At 43.0% G+C, this 20,213-nt stretch overlaps 1 protein-coding gene across 3 annotated transcripts in view; it reads left to right on the top strand.

The window, feature by feature from the left end:
• The window catches only part of HMCN1 (hemicentin 1), a 329,394-nt gene extending 316,605 nt beyond the window's left edge, over positions 1-12,789 (top strand). For 2 of the 3 annotated variants that reach the window (XM_081194242.1, XM_081194244.1), the window contains 6 exons: positions 609-734; positions 2,318-2,446; positions 5,836-6,186; positions 7,846-7,965; positions 8,460-8,586; positions 10,416-12,789. In XM_081194242.1, the coding sequence (XP_081050368.1) occupies positions 609-734; positions 2,318-2,446; positions 5,836-6,186; positions 7,846-7,965; positions 8,460-8,586; positions 10,416-10,782 (1,220 nt within the window). In that variant the 3' untranslated portion in view covers positions 10,783-12,789. The remainder of the gene's footprint in view (positions 1-608; positions 735-2,317; positions 2,447-5,835; positions 6,187-7,845; positions 7,966-8,459; positions 8,587-10,415) is intronic. The other variant, XM_081194243.1, reaches the window with a different exon arrangement.
• The last annotated feature ends 7,424 nt before the right edge of the window (positions 12,790-20,213 follow it).

Genomic DNA, 20,213 nt, shown 5'->3' with positions numbered 1-20,213 from the left:
GTAAGCCAAACTCATGCCTTAACGACAGTTGCAGCACTACAATTGCAGATATAAGATATATTTTATGATGTGAAAAAGTAAGTTGATATACAACCTCGTCTCCCTGCCAAAAGCCGATCAGCGGTGCCTGCAACACCCTCTGTCTCTGCCCACATGGATTGATGTAAACCATGTGGGCAAAGGAAAATGGGCCAATTGTGATGTCAGGTGATTGACAGGCAGCAGCCCCACCCATGTGCCACAGTTGGCTAACGGGATATGGGGAAGGTAAGCATTTGACCCATTGGCCAGATCTAATTCTCCACCCTCGTCTTAAGGCAAAACATGTTTCTACAACACCCAGAAATGCAGCCCAAGTCAGATGTGACAGGGTGAACTTTTGCTGTACGTCTCTGTTAATATCTATTTCACTTGGCAATAGGAAAAGGTCAAATCATATGACCTTGGTGCCACATGCAAATTGTAAGCCGTTTTCTTCTGAGCAACTTAAAGATTTCTTCACGAAAGTATATGGGAGAGGGAGAAGTTACGTAAAACAAGGATTTTCACCCAAGAGGTGAAAGCATAATGCTATCAGTTTAGCTACTGATCCTTTTGTCTTCTTAAAGATGTGAATGAATGCAGACAAAATGTATGCAGACTTGATCAGCATTGCAAGAATACACGAGGTGGCTATAAATGCATTGATCTGTGTCCAAATGGAATGACCAAAGCAGAAAATGGAAGTTGTATAGGTATGTATGTTTCTTTTCTGCATTCTTGTCAGACTGTAGCAGAGAATCAGGAGATCTCTAGCTGCTTCTACCTCATCCCTCTCCTTCCACTATGTTTGTGAATGTCACTTGTGAACTACGCAATGGGTATCATATCCCAAAAAGCATGTGTTCTACTCTTGAACAACTACGTGAATCGGAAATTGGCACAACAACAACAACAAAATAATAATAATAATAATAATAATAATAATAATAATAATAATAATAATAATAATAAAAAATAAAAAAATAAATAAAAAATAAAATAAAATAAAATAAAATAAAATAAAATAAAATAAAATAAAATAAAATAAAATAAAATAAAATAAAATAAAATAAATAAATAATTTATTATTATTTGTACCCCACCCATCTGGCTGGGTTTCCCCAGCCACTCTGGGCGGCTTCCATAGAAACCAAAAATACACTAAAATATCACACATTAAAAACTTCCCTGAACAGGGCTGCCTTAAGATGTCTTCTGAATGTCAGGTAGTTATTTATCGCTTTGACATCTGATGGGAGCGCGCTCCACAGGGCGGGCGCCACTACCGAGAAGGCCCACACACACATGTAGAATACTTTTACTCTTCATTGGGTTTTTTAAAAAAATCTCCCTCATTCCTTCTCAGAAAAAATTGTGCTGTGTATTTTCATTTAAGAATAAGGGAAGATATGATAAAAATGAATAAAAAGGGGATACCTGAATTCCCATATACAGTGGTGTCCGTTCCAAAACCAAAGTGTTCCAAAACCAAGGTGCGCTTTCCCATAGAAAGTAATGCAAAACGGATTAATCTGTTCCAGACTTTTAAAAATGACCCTTAAAGCAGCAATTTGACATGAATTTTACTGTCTAACAAGACCATTCATCCATAAAATGAAAGCAATGATCAATGTACTGTACTATAAAATAAATAAGACAGTATTGTAGATTATTTTAAAAATAATAATTTTTCTTTTCTTACTTGCACTGATGATAGTCATTGTTTGGATGAGGGGCTTTTATCCATTTCCGCAGTCACACAGTCAATCCAACAGTAGCTGAACTGGGTTCCACACAGTCACAAAAACAAATTAGCCGAAAAAGCCTGAAAAACAAAAATGCAAAATAAATAGCAAAAACAAAATCGCCAAACTTAATCCATTCCGGAAGTCAAATGTTCAAAAACCAAGGCACAGCTTCTGATTGGTGCAGGTGCACCAGAAACAATAGCTGACAGCCGCATTGGATGCTCAGCTTCCGAAAAACGTTAGGAAACCAGAACACAGACTTCCGGGTTTTCGGCGTTTGAGAACCAAGGCGTTTAAAAGCTAAGGTACCACTGTATTAACATCCAAGACCCCAAGAGGAGGCTGAATTCTGGATAGCAAATACACTCTTATGACAGAAAAGTATCCATCTATGAAAATGGAGGAATTACAAAACGAACAAAATAAAATACAGTGGTGGGACAGCTTTGGGTAACCTTGTAGCTAACCTCTATGTGAATAATAAATATCTGCTATTAAATGTTTGTATACAAGTACAGTTACTTTTAAGATTTTGTGTTCCTTGTCAGATATCGATGAATGCAGAGATGGTACACATCAGTGCCGATACAACCAGATATGTGAAAACTCGCGAGGAAGCTACCGCTGTGTGTGCCCGAGAGGGTACAGATCCCATGGCATTGGAAGACCTTGTATGGGTAAGTTAGAAGCAGGGGTCGGATAAACATGAATGCTATTCTGGTACCCACCATCTGATTCTGGCTGCTGCTTACGCCTACCCACAAAAGGGTTTAACATGCTTTACTGCTTGAAATCAGCAGGCTTCAGCTACAACTAATTAGACCTCAAAGACCTCTTACTGGGGGGGGGGGGGAGAGTGGCTGATTTCAAGCACAAATGCATACAATTCCCAGGGAATGTGACTGTTTAAATCATACCAAGTAAAACTAAGCTTGCATGTATCATGGCTATGCATTCTATGGCATGCATGTTGGAAGATGAATTTGGGACGAATCTTAATTCTGCATGGTTCCTTGCTTTACTTTGCTTCTTAACAAGTGGCTAGTTCTCTGCACTGCATGTACTTGGTGCCAGACAATGTAGCTTATATCTGAGCTGCTGTTCTGCATATTATGACAAAACTTCCTTGTATATTAGTGCCCCCAGCCCCCGGCCATGTATTCAGTTGTAAATGTGAAAACAAGCAAAACAAGCAAGCAAAATCACATGTACTTTGAGCCGGGAGCAGGGATGCAGTACAGCTTGTTCTGCCTTGTCACAGTTCCTTTATCTCCCTTTTGTGACTCCAAATAAACTTCAGTCCTCCAGGTCCCACCCACATCTTACACTTGGCCCTGGGCTCAGTGGGCTCCTTGTTTTAGTCTTCCCACTGGCTTTGTAACTTCAAGGCACCACGGAAGGCTGTTGGTCAGAGCCTTCCAACATTTTTATCCTGATGCAAATTGGCTAGCACTCTCCTTTACACACAAGTTGGGCTCCACATCAATCATCTTCTCCCAGAAAGCACAGAGCAGGGATTTAAGGAGGCTCACTCAGCAGAGGTGTTGTTTAACTTCCCCAGGATAAACAAAGACAAAAGCAAAGACGATCAGCTCAGTGGCATAAGGATGCTCCGTCAGGTATATAGAGCAGTCAAAATTCATCCCAAAAGCATGAAGTTTACTGGGGAAAATTTCAGGAAGTAAGCAAGGAAAAGGGTATTTGTAACTCCTAACTTTATAAACAAGAATTGTTGTTTGAAAATACCATATTTTTTGCTCCATAAGACGCACCTGACCATAAGACGCACCTAGTTTTTAAAGGAGGAAAGCATGAAAAAAAATATTCTGCGCAGAGCATGTAAGCGGCTCTCGCTTTTCTTGCTTTAAAGCAAGCAAAGCGAGAGCTGCTTACATGGCTTCTCTCCCGCTTTGCGTAGCTCTCACTTTGGTTGCCCATCCCTCCTCCCGCCTCGCTGTAAAAGAGGAGGAGGAGACACCGGGACAGGTACCTTGCTTGCTTTACAGCGAGGTGGGAGGAGGGATGGGCAAGCAAAGTGAGAGCTGCGCAAAGCGGGAGAGAAGCCATGTGAGCTGCTCTCGCTTTGCTTGCTCCCGTCCGTTGTCCCTCCTCCCGCTTCGCTGAGAAGCCAGCAGAGCAAGAGCGATAGCTGCGCAGCGGCTCTTGTTCTGCTGGCTTCCCAGCAAAGCGGGATTTGAAGAGAGAGCGGCTCTTGCTGGCTTTTCTGGGAGGTGGGGAAGGGGTGGAGGGCAGCCTGTCAGTCCCTTCTCCCACCTCGCGGAAAAGCCACACATGCTCAGCGCAGCTCTTTAAAGAGAGCAGAGCCTCCTGCCTGCATTCACTCCATAAGACGCACACACATTTCCCCTTACTGTTTAGGAGGAAAAAAGTGTGTCTTATGGAGTGAAAAATACGGTAAATATTAACAAGCAGCAGACTGATTCGCCCTGTAACAAACTGGATCTCGCCGAGCAGGCTTTCAAGCATCAAAACCCATTGAGAAGGTGGGTCTTTATTCAGTAAGGCAAAATAAGACATAGCAAGTGTCAGCACTGTCAGCAACCTCTTACAACTGGGATTGTGGCAAGTTAACTGCAACTCTCATCGCTCCTGATAGGTAGTGGCATTGGTTGGAGATGAGAGAAGTTGTGCTTAAACCCTGCTGGCTGCATCTCCATTTGAAAGAAGCAAGTCGGAAGGAGGGTCCATCTTGCCTCTTTCATTTAAGGGGCAAGTGAGTTCTGCCTACCTGATAAAGGTTATCTTGAGTGCCGCATGGGGGTGGCGAGCAGGCCTGGGCAGCTCCCTTTCATTCTCCTACAAATCAAGCAGGGAAATTAGAATTTTGAGGGCTCCTATCTGATTTCTCGTAACATCGCTAGCTGAAAATAACTTGAGAATCCATCACTAATTAGGTAACATGCCATTGTTGGTGCTGTATCATTTCCAAATAAAATTTACGTGTCTGGCACGAAAAGCAGCTACGATAACAGAAAGCAAACCTGAATTTCCAAACAAACTGTTTTTAAGGATGCTGCAAAATGTGCTTCGTTTGTTTTTAAAAGAAGGGATATTCACTAACAAACGTTTTAGCATGATATCCATTACGTAGCAATTGTGTTCCTTTAGCTTCTTTCAAGGTTCTGCTACTGACTAAACTGCTGCTTGTCTTAAAACCAGCTTGCTGCACCTCTCTGCTCCTTTCCGCTTATTTTTCATTGTTATTTCTTTGTTGATGTTTGCAAGACCCTACAGTTTCTTAGATGGCAGGGAAGGGAAGAAATTTACACTGCAACCCTGTGCATGCATGCTAAAAGTGCCCTATTTTTCGCTCTATAAGACGCACCAGACCATAAGACGCACCTAGTTTTTGGAGGAGGGAAACAAAAAAAAATATATTCTGAATCTCAGAAGCCAGAACAGCAAGAGGGATCGCTGCGCAGCGAAAGCAGCGATCCCTCTTGCTGTTCTGGCTTCTGGGATAGCTGCGCAGCCTGCATTCGCCCCATAAGACGAACACACATTTCCCCTTACTTTTTAGGAGGGGAAAAGTGAGTTTTATAGAGCAAAAAATACGGTAAGTGCCACTGTCCTCAGTGTGGCTACTCCTGTGTGCATAGGATTGAAGCCTCTGTCTTAGGTTAAAGAGTACTCTCTTTGCAGAACACGTGTTTGCAGATCTTAACATGTTCAGAACACCCCCTTAGGAAATGGACCTGACACACTTAGGAGCTTTGTCTTTGCTGGGGGGGGGGTAGAGCAATGAGAAGCTCACCCACGCCTCTATTTTACTCAATATTTATTGCCTTTTACAGGTCACACAGCATTTGTGTTACTAAGCTTGTCAAGGGCAGGTTTGGGCAGCCAAGTTAATGACATGATGTTTGTGAACAGGAAGACCAGTACATGCATTGTGTGTAGCTCGGGGGGCGGGGAGAGCTTTGTGAGGTCAGGATCACATTTGTAATTTCAGATTGTTCCGCAGACTGATGTGCTTTTTAACGTTTTGTGTTGTCTCCCCCCCATCCCTCCCCACGTCACATGGTTTGTTGCGTCCCATGAGCAGACATAAATGAATGCGAACAAGTGCCTAGACCTTGTGCGTATCAATGTGCCAACATCCCCGGCAGCTTCAAGTGTATCTGTCCCCCCGGACAACATTTATTAGGCGATGGCAAATCTTGCGCTGGATTGGAGAGGTTGCCAGATTATGGCAGCTATTACAATAGCCATAACTATGCACAGTTCTCCCCCGTGAGAGACAACTACCGACCTCAGCAATATGTCAGGCACTCATCCAATCTCTACAGCTCCTACTCAGAGTATAGGAACAGCAGAGGTCCCATCTCCAGGACTAAAAGGAATTTTAGAGAGACTTGCCCTGAAGGCTATGAGGCAAGAAGTAACAAATGTATAGGTAAATGTCAAGTGTATGTGTGTATAGAGATATATGTATACATAATATGCATATTCCATAAAGATGTTCATTCAGCTTATTGTTAGGTTGCTTTTGCACACAGATATGATATAGATGCTCTATAATAAGATTTTACCAATACAGTGGTACCTCAGTTTTCAAACGTAATCCGTTCCGGAAGACCGTTCGACTTCCAAAACGTTCAAAAACCGAAGCATGCATTTCCAGAAGCATTTACTCACGGAAAACTCAAAACGGAAGCCACGTGGCATGTTCGGCTTCCGAAAAGCATTCAAAAACCAAAGCACTTACTTCTGGGTTTTCGGCATTCGAAAATCCAAACATTTGACTTATGAGAACTGAGGTACGCTGTATATGTAACTTTCACTTTCTCCCCAAACAACTGAAAAGATATTTTGGCAGAGCAGAGCATATTCATCCCATTTAGTCTCCCCCTGTCCCTTTCTGGGTATTTCAGCCGCCTTTTTCCCCCTCTTGGGGTAAGAATAAATTCCATCATTGACTGCAGATAGCTTTGCATGCACCCAACTGCTCTTCACCTCAATGGAAATGGGCCTAAAGTGAGGGAATGCCCAGGTGTGGTCCAATCAAAACATTATCTTGGACACAAAATAAGGTCTGTTTTGGGTTGAAATGGTTGAAAAAAGTTTTTATAAAGCTTGTCAGGGTGCTGCCACCTTGTGCTTTGCATACTGATGGGCAGATTTATGTATTTTCACATTTTAGAGTTTTGACCCATGTGCCCGGTGATTGGGGGAAAGTTCAAAGTGCATGGAATGAGAACTTGTCTCAGGGGCATTTGTGGAAACTCTCTTGAGAAGCTAGACTGAGGTCCAGAGCGTGGCTTCAAAATTGGCTGGTGTCAACTTAAGGGCTAGAGGAGCACAACGCTCACCCCCCCACAAATCACTTTTTAAAACATGTGTAGGTGCCGCAACACCTGCATTGATGTTCCAAAATGCATATCCTCGCTCAAACCAAAGCCCTAACTTTTCTAATAAAAGGTTTTAGCTGTCTCCTAGCTTCTAATTTCCAACATCTTGACTTCATGAGTTGAATTCTGCTGCTTTACTATGGTGGCTACTCCCCCCCCCCCCCAAAGTTGCCAAATTCAGCAATAGTGTTGTCTAATTTTCTGGGTGTAAGAAGCTGAGTTCATTGAGGGTGTGAGGGAGGCAGTTGTGCCCAGTGAGAGATTTGCCTCTGGGGAGCCATAAATTAATTAGCTCAGTGGCTTCCAGAAGACATGCGTGACTTTTGACTTTGCTCATTCAAAGCCTTGCCAGCCTTCAGAGCATCAGCCACTGACTAACTTTTCCAGTCATCCAAAGATTCATTGTCTAACAGTTTAGAGCTCTTGAAAACTACATGTAACTTAAGGTCAAAAATCTTGATTGGGATAGCATTCTTCAAATTTGCTAAAATGCATAATCTAATAAAAATACATAAAGCGATGCATAGCCTTCATATGGTTCAGGGTATTATGTCTGCGTAAGAATTTAATTTCTGTAGATGTGCATCAAATATATTTTTCAAATCAAATATATTTTTCATTTTTATTAGTTTGTCCGTTGGCTTCAATATTGTATGTTTTCAACCACCCCCCCCCCCACTTTCCCCCTCTTTTTCTTTTTACAGATATTAATGAATGTGAGAACAGGGATGCTTGTCAGCATGATTGCAGGAATACCTTAGGAAGTTACCAGTGTTTCTGCCCAGCTGGCTATCAGGTTATGCCCAATGGCAAAACGTGCCAAGGTGAGAAAATAAAGGAAATATTATATGAGGAGTATAACATTTGCACCATCCAGCTCATAAATGCCTTTGCAGACAGAAGCCATGTAGCAGAAGTTAGATTAGCCTGCTGCAGCTGATGTTGAGACCACTGTAGGTAGAAACTATCTTAAGATATTAATTAATTAAATGGTGGTCCTTATTTATGCCTGTGGAATGTATCATTTCAGGGTTCTCTTTTGAGAAGGGCAGAACTGCCCTTCATTATAATAAGCAAGTGGTATTGTATGCCAGATTTGCATAGCAAAAAGCCCCTTATTTATTTCTATGCTTTATTTCCTAAAGCTCTGTCCATCCCTATGTACAGCCTTACGTTTTTATTATTGGTAAGAAACCTTTGCTTCCTATGGGCTGGGAGAGTTTTGAGTTTACTTGTTACTATGTGGGTGAAACATAACCTGAAATCAATGAGTTGCTTATCTGATGTTATCTGTTGTTTTCCTTTGATAACCCATCAGATATAGATGAGTGCCTTGAACAGAACATTCACTGTGGACCAAATCGTATGTGCTTTAACACGAGAGGAAGCTATCAGTGTATAGATACGCCTTGCCCGCCAAATTATCAACGAGATCCTCTTTCCGGGTATGTTTCCTATTCGGTCGTGTTAGTTTTTCCAGATTGCTTTTTTGATTGATCTCCTTAACGTTTGCATAAGAGGCTAGTCCATGCAATAGTCTTAGATACACTGCAGCTCTTCCTTCTGACCTCAGAAGAGCTCAAATTATGTGTTGGCTAAGTTTCTTCTATGCTTTCACCAGCACACACTGTGCCATGTGTTGCTCCAAAAGAACTCATTGACTCTTTTGGCATAGCCTCCTACAGATTAGGACAGGCATAGGCAAATTTGGCCCTCCATCTGTTTTGGGACTACAACTCCCATCATCCCTAGCTAACAGGACCAGTGGTCAGGGATGATGGGAATTGTAGATTTAAAACATCTGGAGGGCCGAGTTTGCCAATGCATGGATTAGGAGATGTGGAATCTGGATGTCGCTGGACTACAACTCCCATTATCCCTAACCCCTGGCCCCCAAGGGGGCTGTTAGAGACCTCTGGGCATAATTCAATGGACTGGGTTCTGCCAGTCCTCCAGGGGTCCTTCCTCTGTATCACACTCTGATCTCTATGACCAGCAGGAAAGCTGCCTTAATTTACCCATCCATACACCATATATGCATGTTGGTAACATTTTATGAATATATTTAAAATATCTGTGTGCCTTGCCTTTCCACCTCTTAACAAAGCTGGATCTTCAAGGAAACCTTTAAACAACCCCTAGAGAGGTTCTTTACTTCCCTATTGTCGGGAAACTCCATTAAGAAAAAGCCATTTAATTTACCTGATCTTTGGTGGCTAGGTCTTAGCTGGTAGAGGAAGAAATAATTCTTCAATTTCTGTTTGTCTTAATTGCCTTTTCATTTTCTTTGGCTGAAAGAAAGTGGATTTTTAAAATCTGCCCACACTTCTTTAGCTAAAGGGGTAATAGGCTCAAATTATAGGCTGTTGGGAGACATGTAGACACCTGACACACTTCTCACCGTTAGTATTTGATATATGTGACATCATGCTAGCTTTTGCCTTTACTTCTAAGCATTAGGTAACACAGTGGTGCAATATGCAGGAAGATGCTAATGTTGTCCCATCACATCATTCATTTTTCGATTACGTGTTATCACAGAGATGCAGGAAACACCCATTCATTTTCCCAGAACATGTAGTTTGAGCCTGGTTTCTGAAGAACAAAGGGCTTTTGTTTTGTTTTTACAAAAAAAGGCATATAAATTTTAAATAAATAAAATCACAGGCCTTTGGTTTTTATCTCTTACCTGAGAGTGGTGCTATATGAATTACCATATTTTTCGCTCTATAGGACGCACCGGACCATAGGAGGGGGAGAACAGAAAAAAAAAATCTCCCCCTCTCTGCTCAGCGCCCCGAGAAACGGAACCCCTTCCATTTCTCCTCCCGCTTCGCTGAAGGGGCGCTGCGCAGAGAGGGAAAACTGTGCAGCGCCTCTCCAGCGAAGTGAAGCCTGGAGAGCAAGAGTGATCGGTGTGCACCGACCCCTCTTGCTCTGCAGGCTTCAGGCGGTTATCCGCAAGCCTTCGGAGCGCAGCGGGAACTCCTGCTGCACTCCGAAGGCTTCAGGCGACTTCAGCGAAAGCAACGCGAAGCCTCCGGAGCGCGGGGGGAGTTCTCCCTCTGCGCTTCGGAGGCTTTGTGTTGCTATCGCTGAAGCCAAGGAGCCTGCATTCACTCCATAGGACGCACACACATTTCCCCTTCATTTTTGGAGGGGGGAAAGTGCATCCTATAGAGCAAAAAATACGGTAAAAGGCACAGTTGCTTCACTATATATTGCTGTTCTGATGCAATCATGGCCCAGGCCTTCATAGTTGTGTTTATTTTAGGTTCTGCCTCAAGAACTGCCCACCAAACGATCTGGAGTGTGCCTTGAGTCCTTACGCCTTGGAATACAAATTTATGTCCCTCCCGTTTGGCATTGCTGCCAATCAGGATTTAATCCGACTAGTTGCTTACACTGAAGACGGAGTGATGCACCCGAGGACAACGTTCCTCATGGTGAACGAGGATTTGACAATTCCTTTTGCACTCAGAGATGAGAACTTGAAAGGAGTGGTTTACACAACCAGGCCTCTGCGGGAACCAGAGACGTACAGGATGAGAGTCAGAGCTCTGTCTTACAGTGTGGACGGAGCCATTGAATATCAAACAACCTTCATCGTTTATATAGCCGTGTCTGCCTATCCATACTAGGAAAAGCACTGCTGACAGTAATCAAAGTATGTTAATCACATGCCTATGTGCCGCTGGGTGTCACCACTTCCAGAATCACTGTCCCTTATCTTAAAGCAGACCTTGCAACTTGTGGGGGGAGAATGGTGCTATGTTCTACCCTTATTTCCTTCCCTCTGGCTGCCAATCTGTTGCCATCATTCCATCTTGACAAAAATGACCATAATCCACGATTCCTTGGAATCTTAACCACTTGCTTTATTTATTACACTGGAGCAGTCACTTCTCAAAGATTGTTCTGCTGACTCAGAACTAGTTAGAAGTTCTAATTAGGTGGTAATTTGGTGGTCCCAAAGTGGTAGGCAAGTATCTCCTTGATATGCAAAGAGAACAAAAGTGCCACAAAGATTTTGAAAAACTTAATGCTGTCCTCGTTGTCTTTTCTTACCACAGTGAAAAACACAATTTTCTTGATATTCACAAACACTCAATTAAGACACTACTAGCAGGTATCTCCGCTGAGGGCTGTTGCTCACATTACACAGAAGCAAACTTTGCACAAAGCCCCAATTTGCAAATTGAAACTGGCAAGGTGGCCCCACAAACAAAGCTCCATTCTGCATCGGAAACAAAGCCATGCTTCAGTACCACCACCCCATAATATTATTATGTGGGGGCCCTTACCTAGTCTTCAGTGAGCAGCTAGAAGTGGGGAAGCAGAAATAACACCCTCCTTTTCCTTCTACAATCAAACCTTGGAACTCGAAACAGCTCCATTGCTGAATGTTTCAGTTCCCGAACGCCAAAAACCTGGAAGCAAGTGTTCCGGTTTTTGAACATTCCTCAGAACTCGAACGTCTGACGCGGCTTCCGCTTGAGTGCAAGAAGCTCTTGCAACCAATCGGAAGCCACGCCTCAGAACGTGAACGTTTTGGAAGTCGAACGGTCTTCCGGAACGGATTACGTTCGACAACCAAGGTTTGACTGTACTCTACAAAGGAAACAAGAAGTAGTTCTGGATTCCCCCCCTCCTTCCCTCAGATCACATAGACTTTTCTGGTGCCACCTTAACTGAAGAGGAATGCAAACTGCCTTCTTTTCACTGTCCCAGTAAGGGGAGGTTGTGTGTATTGTCATGTGAACAATACCCAGAATTGTTGGGCTCAATCAGCCTCAAACTCTTAGTTGAAGCCCAGTGTGGGCAAGCCCTTGGCCTGCCATCACAAGTACTCAGCAAGCAACTCCACCCATTTCCAGCTGTATGAGACTTGTACCTTTGTGACACGTGTGCCTTCAAACAACTGTCACTTAATCTTTTTAGATATATGCTTACAAAGAACCCTTTGTAGGGATGAACAGATACAAGCAGAATTCACGTTGGGGCCCGCTCTTGGCAGGCCTTTCTCGCAGCAATTCAAGAATAGTTGAGCCCATCTGCTTTGAATTCTTGTCCCCCACTTAGCCCTTAGTACCTTAGAAAATGATTGCATAGTAACATTCCTCTTACACAAACATTAAAACTGTTTAATGCAATACATTTGAGTTCTGCAGTAAGCTTTATAAGGTGCACAGTTTGGGAACACTAAAGCAGGGAATCCGTGGTGGACTGTGCATGCAAAGAAACACAGCTTTTTCCCCTTTAAAGGCAGACAGAAGAAATTTGATTTGATGGAATTTTTGCCTACCCCCAAAGAGGTTTCTTAAAAAGAAGAAAAGTCTAGCAAGTTTGGTCAAGCAACGTGTTAGGTGTCAATACACTGTATAAGGTGGTAACAAACTCTGGAAGTAATTTTTGCCAAGATGTATTCTATTTTTATGAAAGTATGTGTACATATATATATATAAAGTTTTGTTTGCTTGTGTGTATTTTCTATGCAATATTGAGAAGGGGTTTTTTCCAAAAAAAAGAGAAAAAAAGAAAAAATGTTTTTACCAAAGAGTGTTGTTTACACATGGAAATAACCAAAATAAATGTTCACATTCTTTTTTTAAATTAAATATGTCAAGACAGCTATGCTGTGTTTATTATTCAGAGTTTTCACACTACTCTTATTCAGGAGGGAAATGGAAAACAAGGGACTTATTTGTCATATAAATTCCTTAATCTGTGTCCCCCTCTGAATTCATTTACATTACCACTGAAGGCTAGAGTAAAAAGTGAAGGAACTATATCATGAAGAGTTATCTACATTACAAGTTCCCTACCATCTCATTTGGAATAAGTGATGGGGAAATTCAGCATATTTTCTATCTATCTATATGCATTTCTGTGCAGTAGAGATCAGCAAGGTTGCTGCAGACTCCCCACCTTATGTCCTGCACAATGCAACAATAAATGACTCCAAGCCCAAAAGCACCAAAATGGGGAGAGGGAGGCACGGAAGACTGCAAAAGGGACAGAAATATAAAAGATCTGCGTATCAGTTTAAAGACCTGTCAGCTGCATCAGTAAAACCTTATTCATTTGACAGGGATTCAACAATCCCTATTATCAGACACTTGGCTCCTGCCAGTTACTTTGCATAATGTGGAGGAACATCAGCAGAAAATATCTTAAGGTGGACTAAATTATATTTTTTTCAGACCAGCATGTTTTGATTACTTCTTCATTGGGGCACTGTAAAACAAAATAACACACTCTTTTCAGTGTGTTCTTTTTCAATTGTTGTTGAAATGCATTGTGCTGAATAAAGTATAATAATAATAATAATAATAATAATAATAATAATAATAATTTATTATTTATACCCCGCCCATCTGGCTGGGCCTCCCCAGCCACTCTAGGCGGCTTCCAAAAAAATATTAAAATACTGTAATACATCAAACATTAAAAGCTTCCCTGAACAGGGCTGCCTTCAGATGTCTTCTAAAAGTCTGGTAGTTGTTGTTCTCTTTGACATCTGGTGGGAGGGCGTTCCACAGGGAGGGCGCCACTACATAAAAATAATTTGGTGCAGCCTTGTAAATACACCGCCACCCCCTTACTTGCCTGGAAGAAAGAGTACTAGCCTACTTAGGGTGGGCAGAGGAAGAAGAAACAGCCCCCCCTCTCCTCCAGCATCCCTCTGGCCTTTAGTGGGATTTCCACCTTTGATAGCCCACACCATTTCTGCTGAGCACAGAGGAGACATGGAGCATCCGTCCTTTGCCAACGCTTCACATATTTGCATTAAGACAAAATACACTCATTTGCTTGGGTAGAATCCAGGGCCCTCGCCTGCGTACAATTCCTCATCACCTGTGGCCACCAGGTGAGCGCTCGAATACAGGACAGATTGAGTGTACATTTTTTATGCATTGGCGCCTTCCTCCTTTGCACAACATGCCTGAGCAACAGTCACTGTGATCGGCACACTATTTTGGGATGCTTACATCTCAATACAGTGGTACCTTGGTGCTCGAACGGCTTGGCTCCCAAACAAATCGGCTCCTGAACGCCGCAAACCCGGAAGCGAGTGTTCCGGTTTGCGAACGTTTTTTGGAAGCCGAACGTCCGGCGCGGCCTCTGCGGCTTCCGATTGAGTGCAGGAAGCTCCTGCAGCCGACCGGAAGCCGCGCCTTGGTTTTCAAATGTTTTCTGGAGTCAAACGGACTCCCGGAACAGATTAAGTTTGAGAACCAAGGTACCACTGTAGCTACTTCACTTCTCTTCATCAACTTTGGGACCCATTTTTAACACAAAAGCAAGAACGGTGAAGCGTATCTCCATGTAGTTATCTCCATGTAGTTACTCTTTAAATGAAAAGTCACGACCCTTATTTCTGACCCTCAGTAACCAATTACAAAAGGTGAGAGGGAAAAGCAAAGCTTTTGCTGCCAGAGCTTTTTTTTTTTTTTTTTTTTTGGCTCAAGTCTATATTGTGCCAAGCATGATACATCTCCTTTCCGGTTAGTTCCAGCCTATGCTGTGCTGACTCATCTTCACACCATGCAATACAGGCAAAGCCAGGACAAATAGTCCTGATTTAAGCACAGCTTTCATCAGCAAGCCTCCACCAATGTTATACAATGATGTCACAACACATCACAGGCAAGAGGGTACTAACATGAGCAAATGACCAATTTGGTTGCTGCCCGTGGCAGATCCAGAGCAGCTTTGGGCATTAAAGCACAAGAAACTGGAAATGTTTCATCATAACCTCACAGCCAGAGGGAAGGGTGCATGTTCCATGCGCAGAGACAAAGAATGTCTCCTGGTTGTAAACCGTCTCACATAGAGGCAGGTGGTATATAAATCCTGCTTGCAACTAAATACTTAAAAATATCTCTCCGTCAGGAAGGTGCAAGTGCATACACTGTTTTAGATGTTAAAAGAAACGCAAAACATAGATGTGCTGACACACAAGTCCCTTGCTTTTCCTGTTCCCCCAGTTTTCTGTTCCCACTGTTTCTTCATATCTTCTGACAATGCCCAAACTCTAAGGGGATGCCAGTCTACAGCTTATATAGCTATGAAGACAACTAAGGTGCAGCTTGTGGACTTCCTGTGTTGCATTCTACACACAAGCTGAAATACCCCAAGACAAAATGGGTGAAGGGTGTGCATGTGTGCAAATTGTTCTTTCCCCAGTCCAAACTCATGAACCTGGCAATGTGTAGTCTTCAACATTCCCAGAACCGGGAAAGACCTACTGATATTTCTCACCTGTCAGCTTCACTGCATGATTCACTGGTCTGACCTTGTCGCCTATCAGCCAGCCTCTGGGGATGGGTGATTCTGCTATATATTTCTACATCTGATGTGGTGGTTCGTTCATGCTCAGTGCAGAAGATACAGAGGAAGCTGAAAAAGATGCTGCCTTTTCTCCATATGTCTCCATTTAAGAAGGTCCCTAACCTTACCCCGCCTTTCCCCCCAAATGAGGATTGATGGCCCAAAGGAAGCATTTTGAAGGGTGTAAATCCCAGAAGCACCGGCCAAATCGATCTCGGGGCATGATTCCCTGGTGGAGCAGGAAATGGAATTTTGGCAAAGAAACAAGAACATGCTTTAAAATATGGGCATCTAGTTAATGTCATGAGCTCAAGGAGAGCTGCTGAAAGGCCCTTTCCTAGAAAATGTACGCCGTCCCCCCATACATTTTTTATACCTGCATCACCATGCTAGGAAAGCTATATTTGTTGAATATTTGGGCTATTTCTTATGGGGAAAGAATACATTTCCGACACCCTGGTAAGCATTAATGGCACTGCTCTCAGGAGGGTGACACCAGAGTTCTGCCCTACCACACAAGCCAGTATTGGTGGTGAGGAACCAGTGACCCTCTAGATCAGTGGTTCTCAACCTGTGGGTCCCCAGATGTTGTTGGACTGGAACTCCCATCATCCCTGAGCTCTGGCCTTGATAGCTAGGGGTGATGGGAGTTGTAGTTCAACAACATCTGGGGACCCACAGGTTGAGAAAGGCTGCTCTAGTTGTTGTTGCCCTGGGAGAGCTCACTTGGTAGAGCGTGAGACTCTGAATCTCAGGTTCGTGGGTTTCCACACCTTGGGCAAAAGTTTCCTGCGTTGCAGGGGAGGGACTACATGACCCCTGGCCTCCCTTCCAACTCTGCAGTTCTATGACTCTACGACAACGACAACATCAGGAGGGAGATTGGCTCCCCAGCCCTATTCTAAATGGGAGGTAGGGTGCAATACGTGTGTTTGCACGTAATGTGTGGTTCCAGGGAACCAGGCACAAGTTACAGGGAAGCAGGCAGAGGGCCTTCTCGGTAGTGGCACCCGCCCTGTGGAACGCCCTCCCACCAGATGTCAAAGAGAAAAACAACTACCAAACTTTTAAGAGACATCTGAAGGCAGCCCTGTTTAGGGAAGCTTTTAATGTTTAATAGATTATTGTATTTTAATATTCTGTTGGAAGCCGCCCAGAGTGGCTGAGGAAACCCAGCCAGATGGGTGGGGTATAAACAATAAATTATTATTATTATTATTATTATTATTATTATTATTATTATTATTATTGATCTGTAGCCTGCCACCCTACTCAACTCATGCTTATTTTGGGGGGGAAACTCCCATTGAATTCTGTTTTGAGTTGCTTCCAAGTAGGATTGGTCTGTTAAGTAGATGAATAATTGTTAAAGCTATCCATCCCTATGTAGCTATTAAGTGCTTGGGTTTAACGTGCCCTTGAAGGAATCTGAGAAGAGGTTTAGTAGCTTGAGGGTGACATCCTGTGGCATATGAAGTTCACTGGCTGGATCTGCATCTCCATGAATCAGCTCACAATTCCACAGACAAAGATTATGCAGTCTGTAAAGCAAATTCACATTCATTTCAGGCTCCTATGTAAGACAAGCTCATGCAGCTACGGCTTAGAGCTCCTCCATTCATTGCTCCTCTGAGTTCTGAGTTAATGATGTTACTGTTGTTATTCTTTTTATTTATTAAACGTACATACCACCCATCATCAAAAGGTCTCAGGACAGTTCATAGAATAAAATACAAAATAAAAACACAAGTAAATAGTTAAACCAAAACAACAAAACAATAGCCGGCCCCCATCCCATTTAAAATGCTGTGGGACAGGGGTGGGCAAACTAAGGCCCGGGGGCCGGATGCGGCCCAATCGCCTTCTCAATCCGGCCCGCGGGAGGTCCGGGCGTCAGCATGTTTTTACATGAGTAGGATGTGTCCTTTTATTTAAAATGCATCTCTGGGTTATTTGTGGGGCATAGGAATTCATTTGTGTGTGTTTTTTCAAAATATAGTCCTGTTCCCCCCACATGGTCTGAGGGACGGTGGACTGGCCCCCTGTTGAAAAAGGTTGCTGACCCCTGCTGTAGGATATTAATCCGCCACTGAGCTTTGTTGTATATGATGAGTAAAGTTGGTGGGGACCTGAGATAGGTAAAGATAAAGGGACCCCTGACCATTAGGCCCAGTCGTGACTGACTCTGGGGTTGCGGCACTCATCTCGCTTTACTGGCCGAGGGAGCCGGCGTACAGCTTCCGGGTCATGTGGCCAGCATGACTAAGCCGCTTCTGGCGAACCAGAGCAGCGCACGGAAACGCCGTTTACCTTCCCACCGGAGTGGTACCTATTTATCTACTTGCACTTTGATGTGCTTTCGAACTGCTAGGTTGGCAAGAGCAGGGACCGTCGCGAGGATTTGAGCCGCCAACCTTCTGATCGGCAAGTCCTAGGCTCTGTGGTTTAACCCACAGTGCCACCCGGACATAGTTAAATGAGAGTGACTTGGCCTATATGTTCAAGACCAACCATGAGTATCTGTAAGAACTTTTCCCTAGTCACTCCACTAGAACAGTTTGCTCAGAAAATATTGCAAAGCCTGAGAGACAACCTTGATGCAATGTTATTCCTGTTTATGACTGTTTATTATCAATATATTATCAGACGCAGATGATCAGAAGTAGCAAAAGATTCAAACCCCATTCACCAGACAATTATCCAGATCGGGCTCACAGATCCCCATGCCATTAATTAATTGAAACTTTAACAGCCATACAAAGGCTAAAGACACAAATACTTCTTTTCTATATATATGCTCTTTAAGAGTTCTGTGGATTTTAACTGTATTTTATCTCCAGTTTTATGATACACAAAACTTACAGAGCATTGTGATGAAGAGGTTTATCAAACTCCTTAAATAAACAAACAGACCTAGTTTGGCCATAAGCCTTCCAAAACTGCTTCAAGATCTCACTAGCTTGGCTGGTCTTGTTCCTAAAACATTACAGCTAGCTTTCCCCAACCCACATTGGGCAAAATTTGGTGGGATGTTAGTTCATGCTCCTCATCAGGCTTTATTCTCTACTTAACAGTTGCTTGCAATATGGTTGGAATCACAAGCAACCAGACCTTTGTAACAGGACAACTATAAACAAGACTGCAGCACGGTGGTCCTGTTAGCCTAAGAACCTTTCAGGTCTAGATTTGCCTCCTTGCTTCTAGCTGTTCAGCTCCAAGCCTTCTCCATTTAAAATGATTATTACTGCAAGGCTCTAATTCTAAGGCCAATTATCTTATGATCCTGGAATCCATGAGTCCACCCTCCAATTAAAACAGTGTGTGCCTCTTGCAGAGAAAACAGTATAACACAAGCAGGGCAATGCCAACTATGTGGCAACAGGATAAACACTAGACTGCTATTCATAGTGGGCTAGGTCACACACTAAGGCAGAGAAGGCCCTCTTACTAGACATTATTTTTTAAGCCGCTTGCCCAGTAGTCCTCAAACTTTTTTCTTTGGGCCACACTTGTAGAATAAAAATTTGTTTGCACCACACTGAATTTTTAATTGATAAGAAGAAGTTGGAAAGCAAAAAGGCACAACAACTAGCCGTGCTTGATTTATAACATATTATTATTATTATTAAGGGACGCGAGTGGTGCTGTGGTCTAAACCACAGAGCCTAGGGCTTGCCAATCAGAAGGTCGGTGGTTCGAATCCCCGCAACGGGGTGAGCTCCCGTTGTTCGGTCCCAGCTCCTGCCCACCTAGCAGTTTGAAAGCACATCAAAGTGCAAGTAGATAAATAGGTACTGCTCCGGCAGGAAGGTAAACAGCATTTCTGTGCGCTCCTCTGGTTCGCCAGAAGCGGCTTAGTCATGCTGGCCACATGACCCGGAAGCTGTACGCCGGCTCCCTCGGCCAATAAAGCGAGATGAGTGCCGCAACCCCAGAGTCAGTCACGACTGGACCTAATGGTCAGGGGTCCCTTTACCATTATTATTATTATTATTATTATTATTATTATTATTATTATTATTATTTGAATTTATATACCACCTTATACCTGAAGGTCTCAGGGCAGTTCACAGAACAATATCAGAATATAAAACCACAAAATATATAATCAAAATAAAAACAGCAACAACCCAATAACCCCCCAAACCACATTTTTAAAGGGCACAGGCTGTGAATCAAATCAACCAAAGGCCTGGTTAAAATGAACATTTTTGCCTGGCGCCTAGAGCATTCCACAGACGGGGAGCCACTGCAGAGAAGGCCTGTTCTCATGGACACAACTACTATACAATATGATCATGGAATACCCAGAAAGTATAAAACAATGCAGCTAACAGAAGAACACGAATTATTCCCAAAACAGAATTATAAATGAGTCTCTTACATATGTACCTTAAGTATGTCTACAAACTCAATGAGAGGTGTGAGCTTGCTTTTGCTGGGTAATCTCATTTATATTAGGTCTAATTTGATATAAATAAACTCTCGTCAACACAAAGAAGACTTTTTCTTTTCCGATCTTACGTATTTGTCAGAGTTGAAAATCCCTGCTCACAACAATATGTCGTGGGGAACTGTAGAAAAATAGCCAATGCTGTTGAAGAGAGGCGTAGACACAGTTTCTAGAGAGATATATATAATTACCGTATTTTTCGCACCATAGGACACACTTTTTCCCTCCTAAAAAGCAAGGGAAAATGTGTGTGTGTCCTATGGAGCGAATGCAGGGGGGAGGCAG

This window comes from Podarcis bocagei, assembly GCF_964188305.1.
Source record: "Podarcis bocagei genome assembly, chromosome: 5".
Lineage (NCBI taxonomy): Eukaryota > Metazoa > Chordata > Lepidosauria > Squamata > Lacertidae > Podarcis > Podarcis bocagei.
Note: the sequence above shows the minus strand (reverse complement) of the source record. Positions and strands in the feature narration are given on the sequence as shown.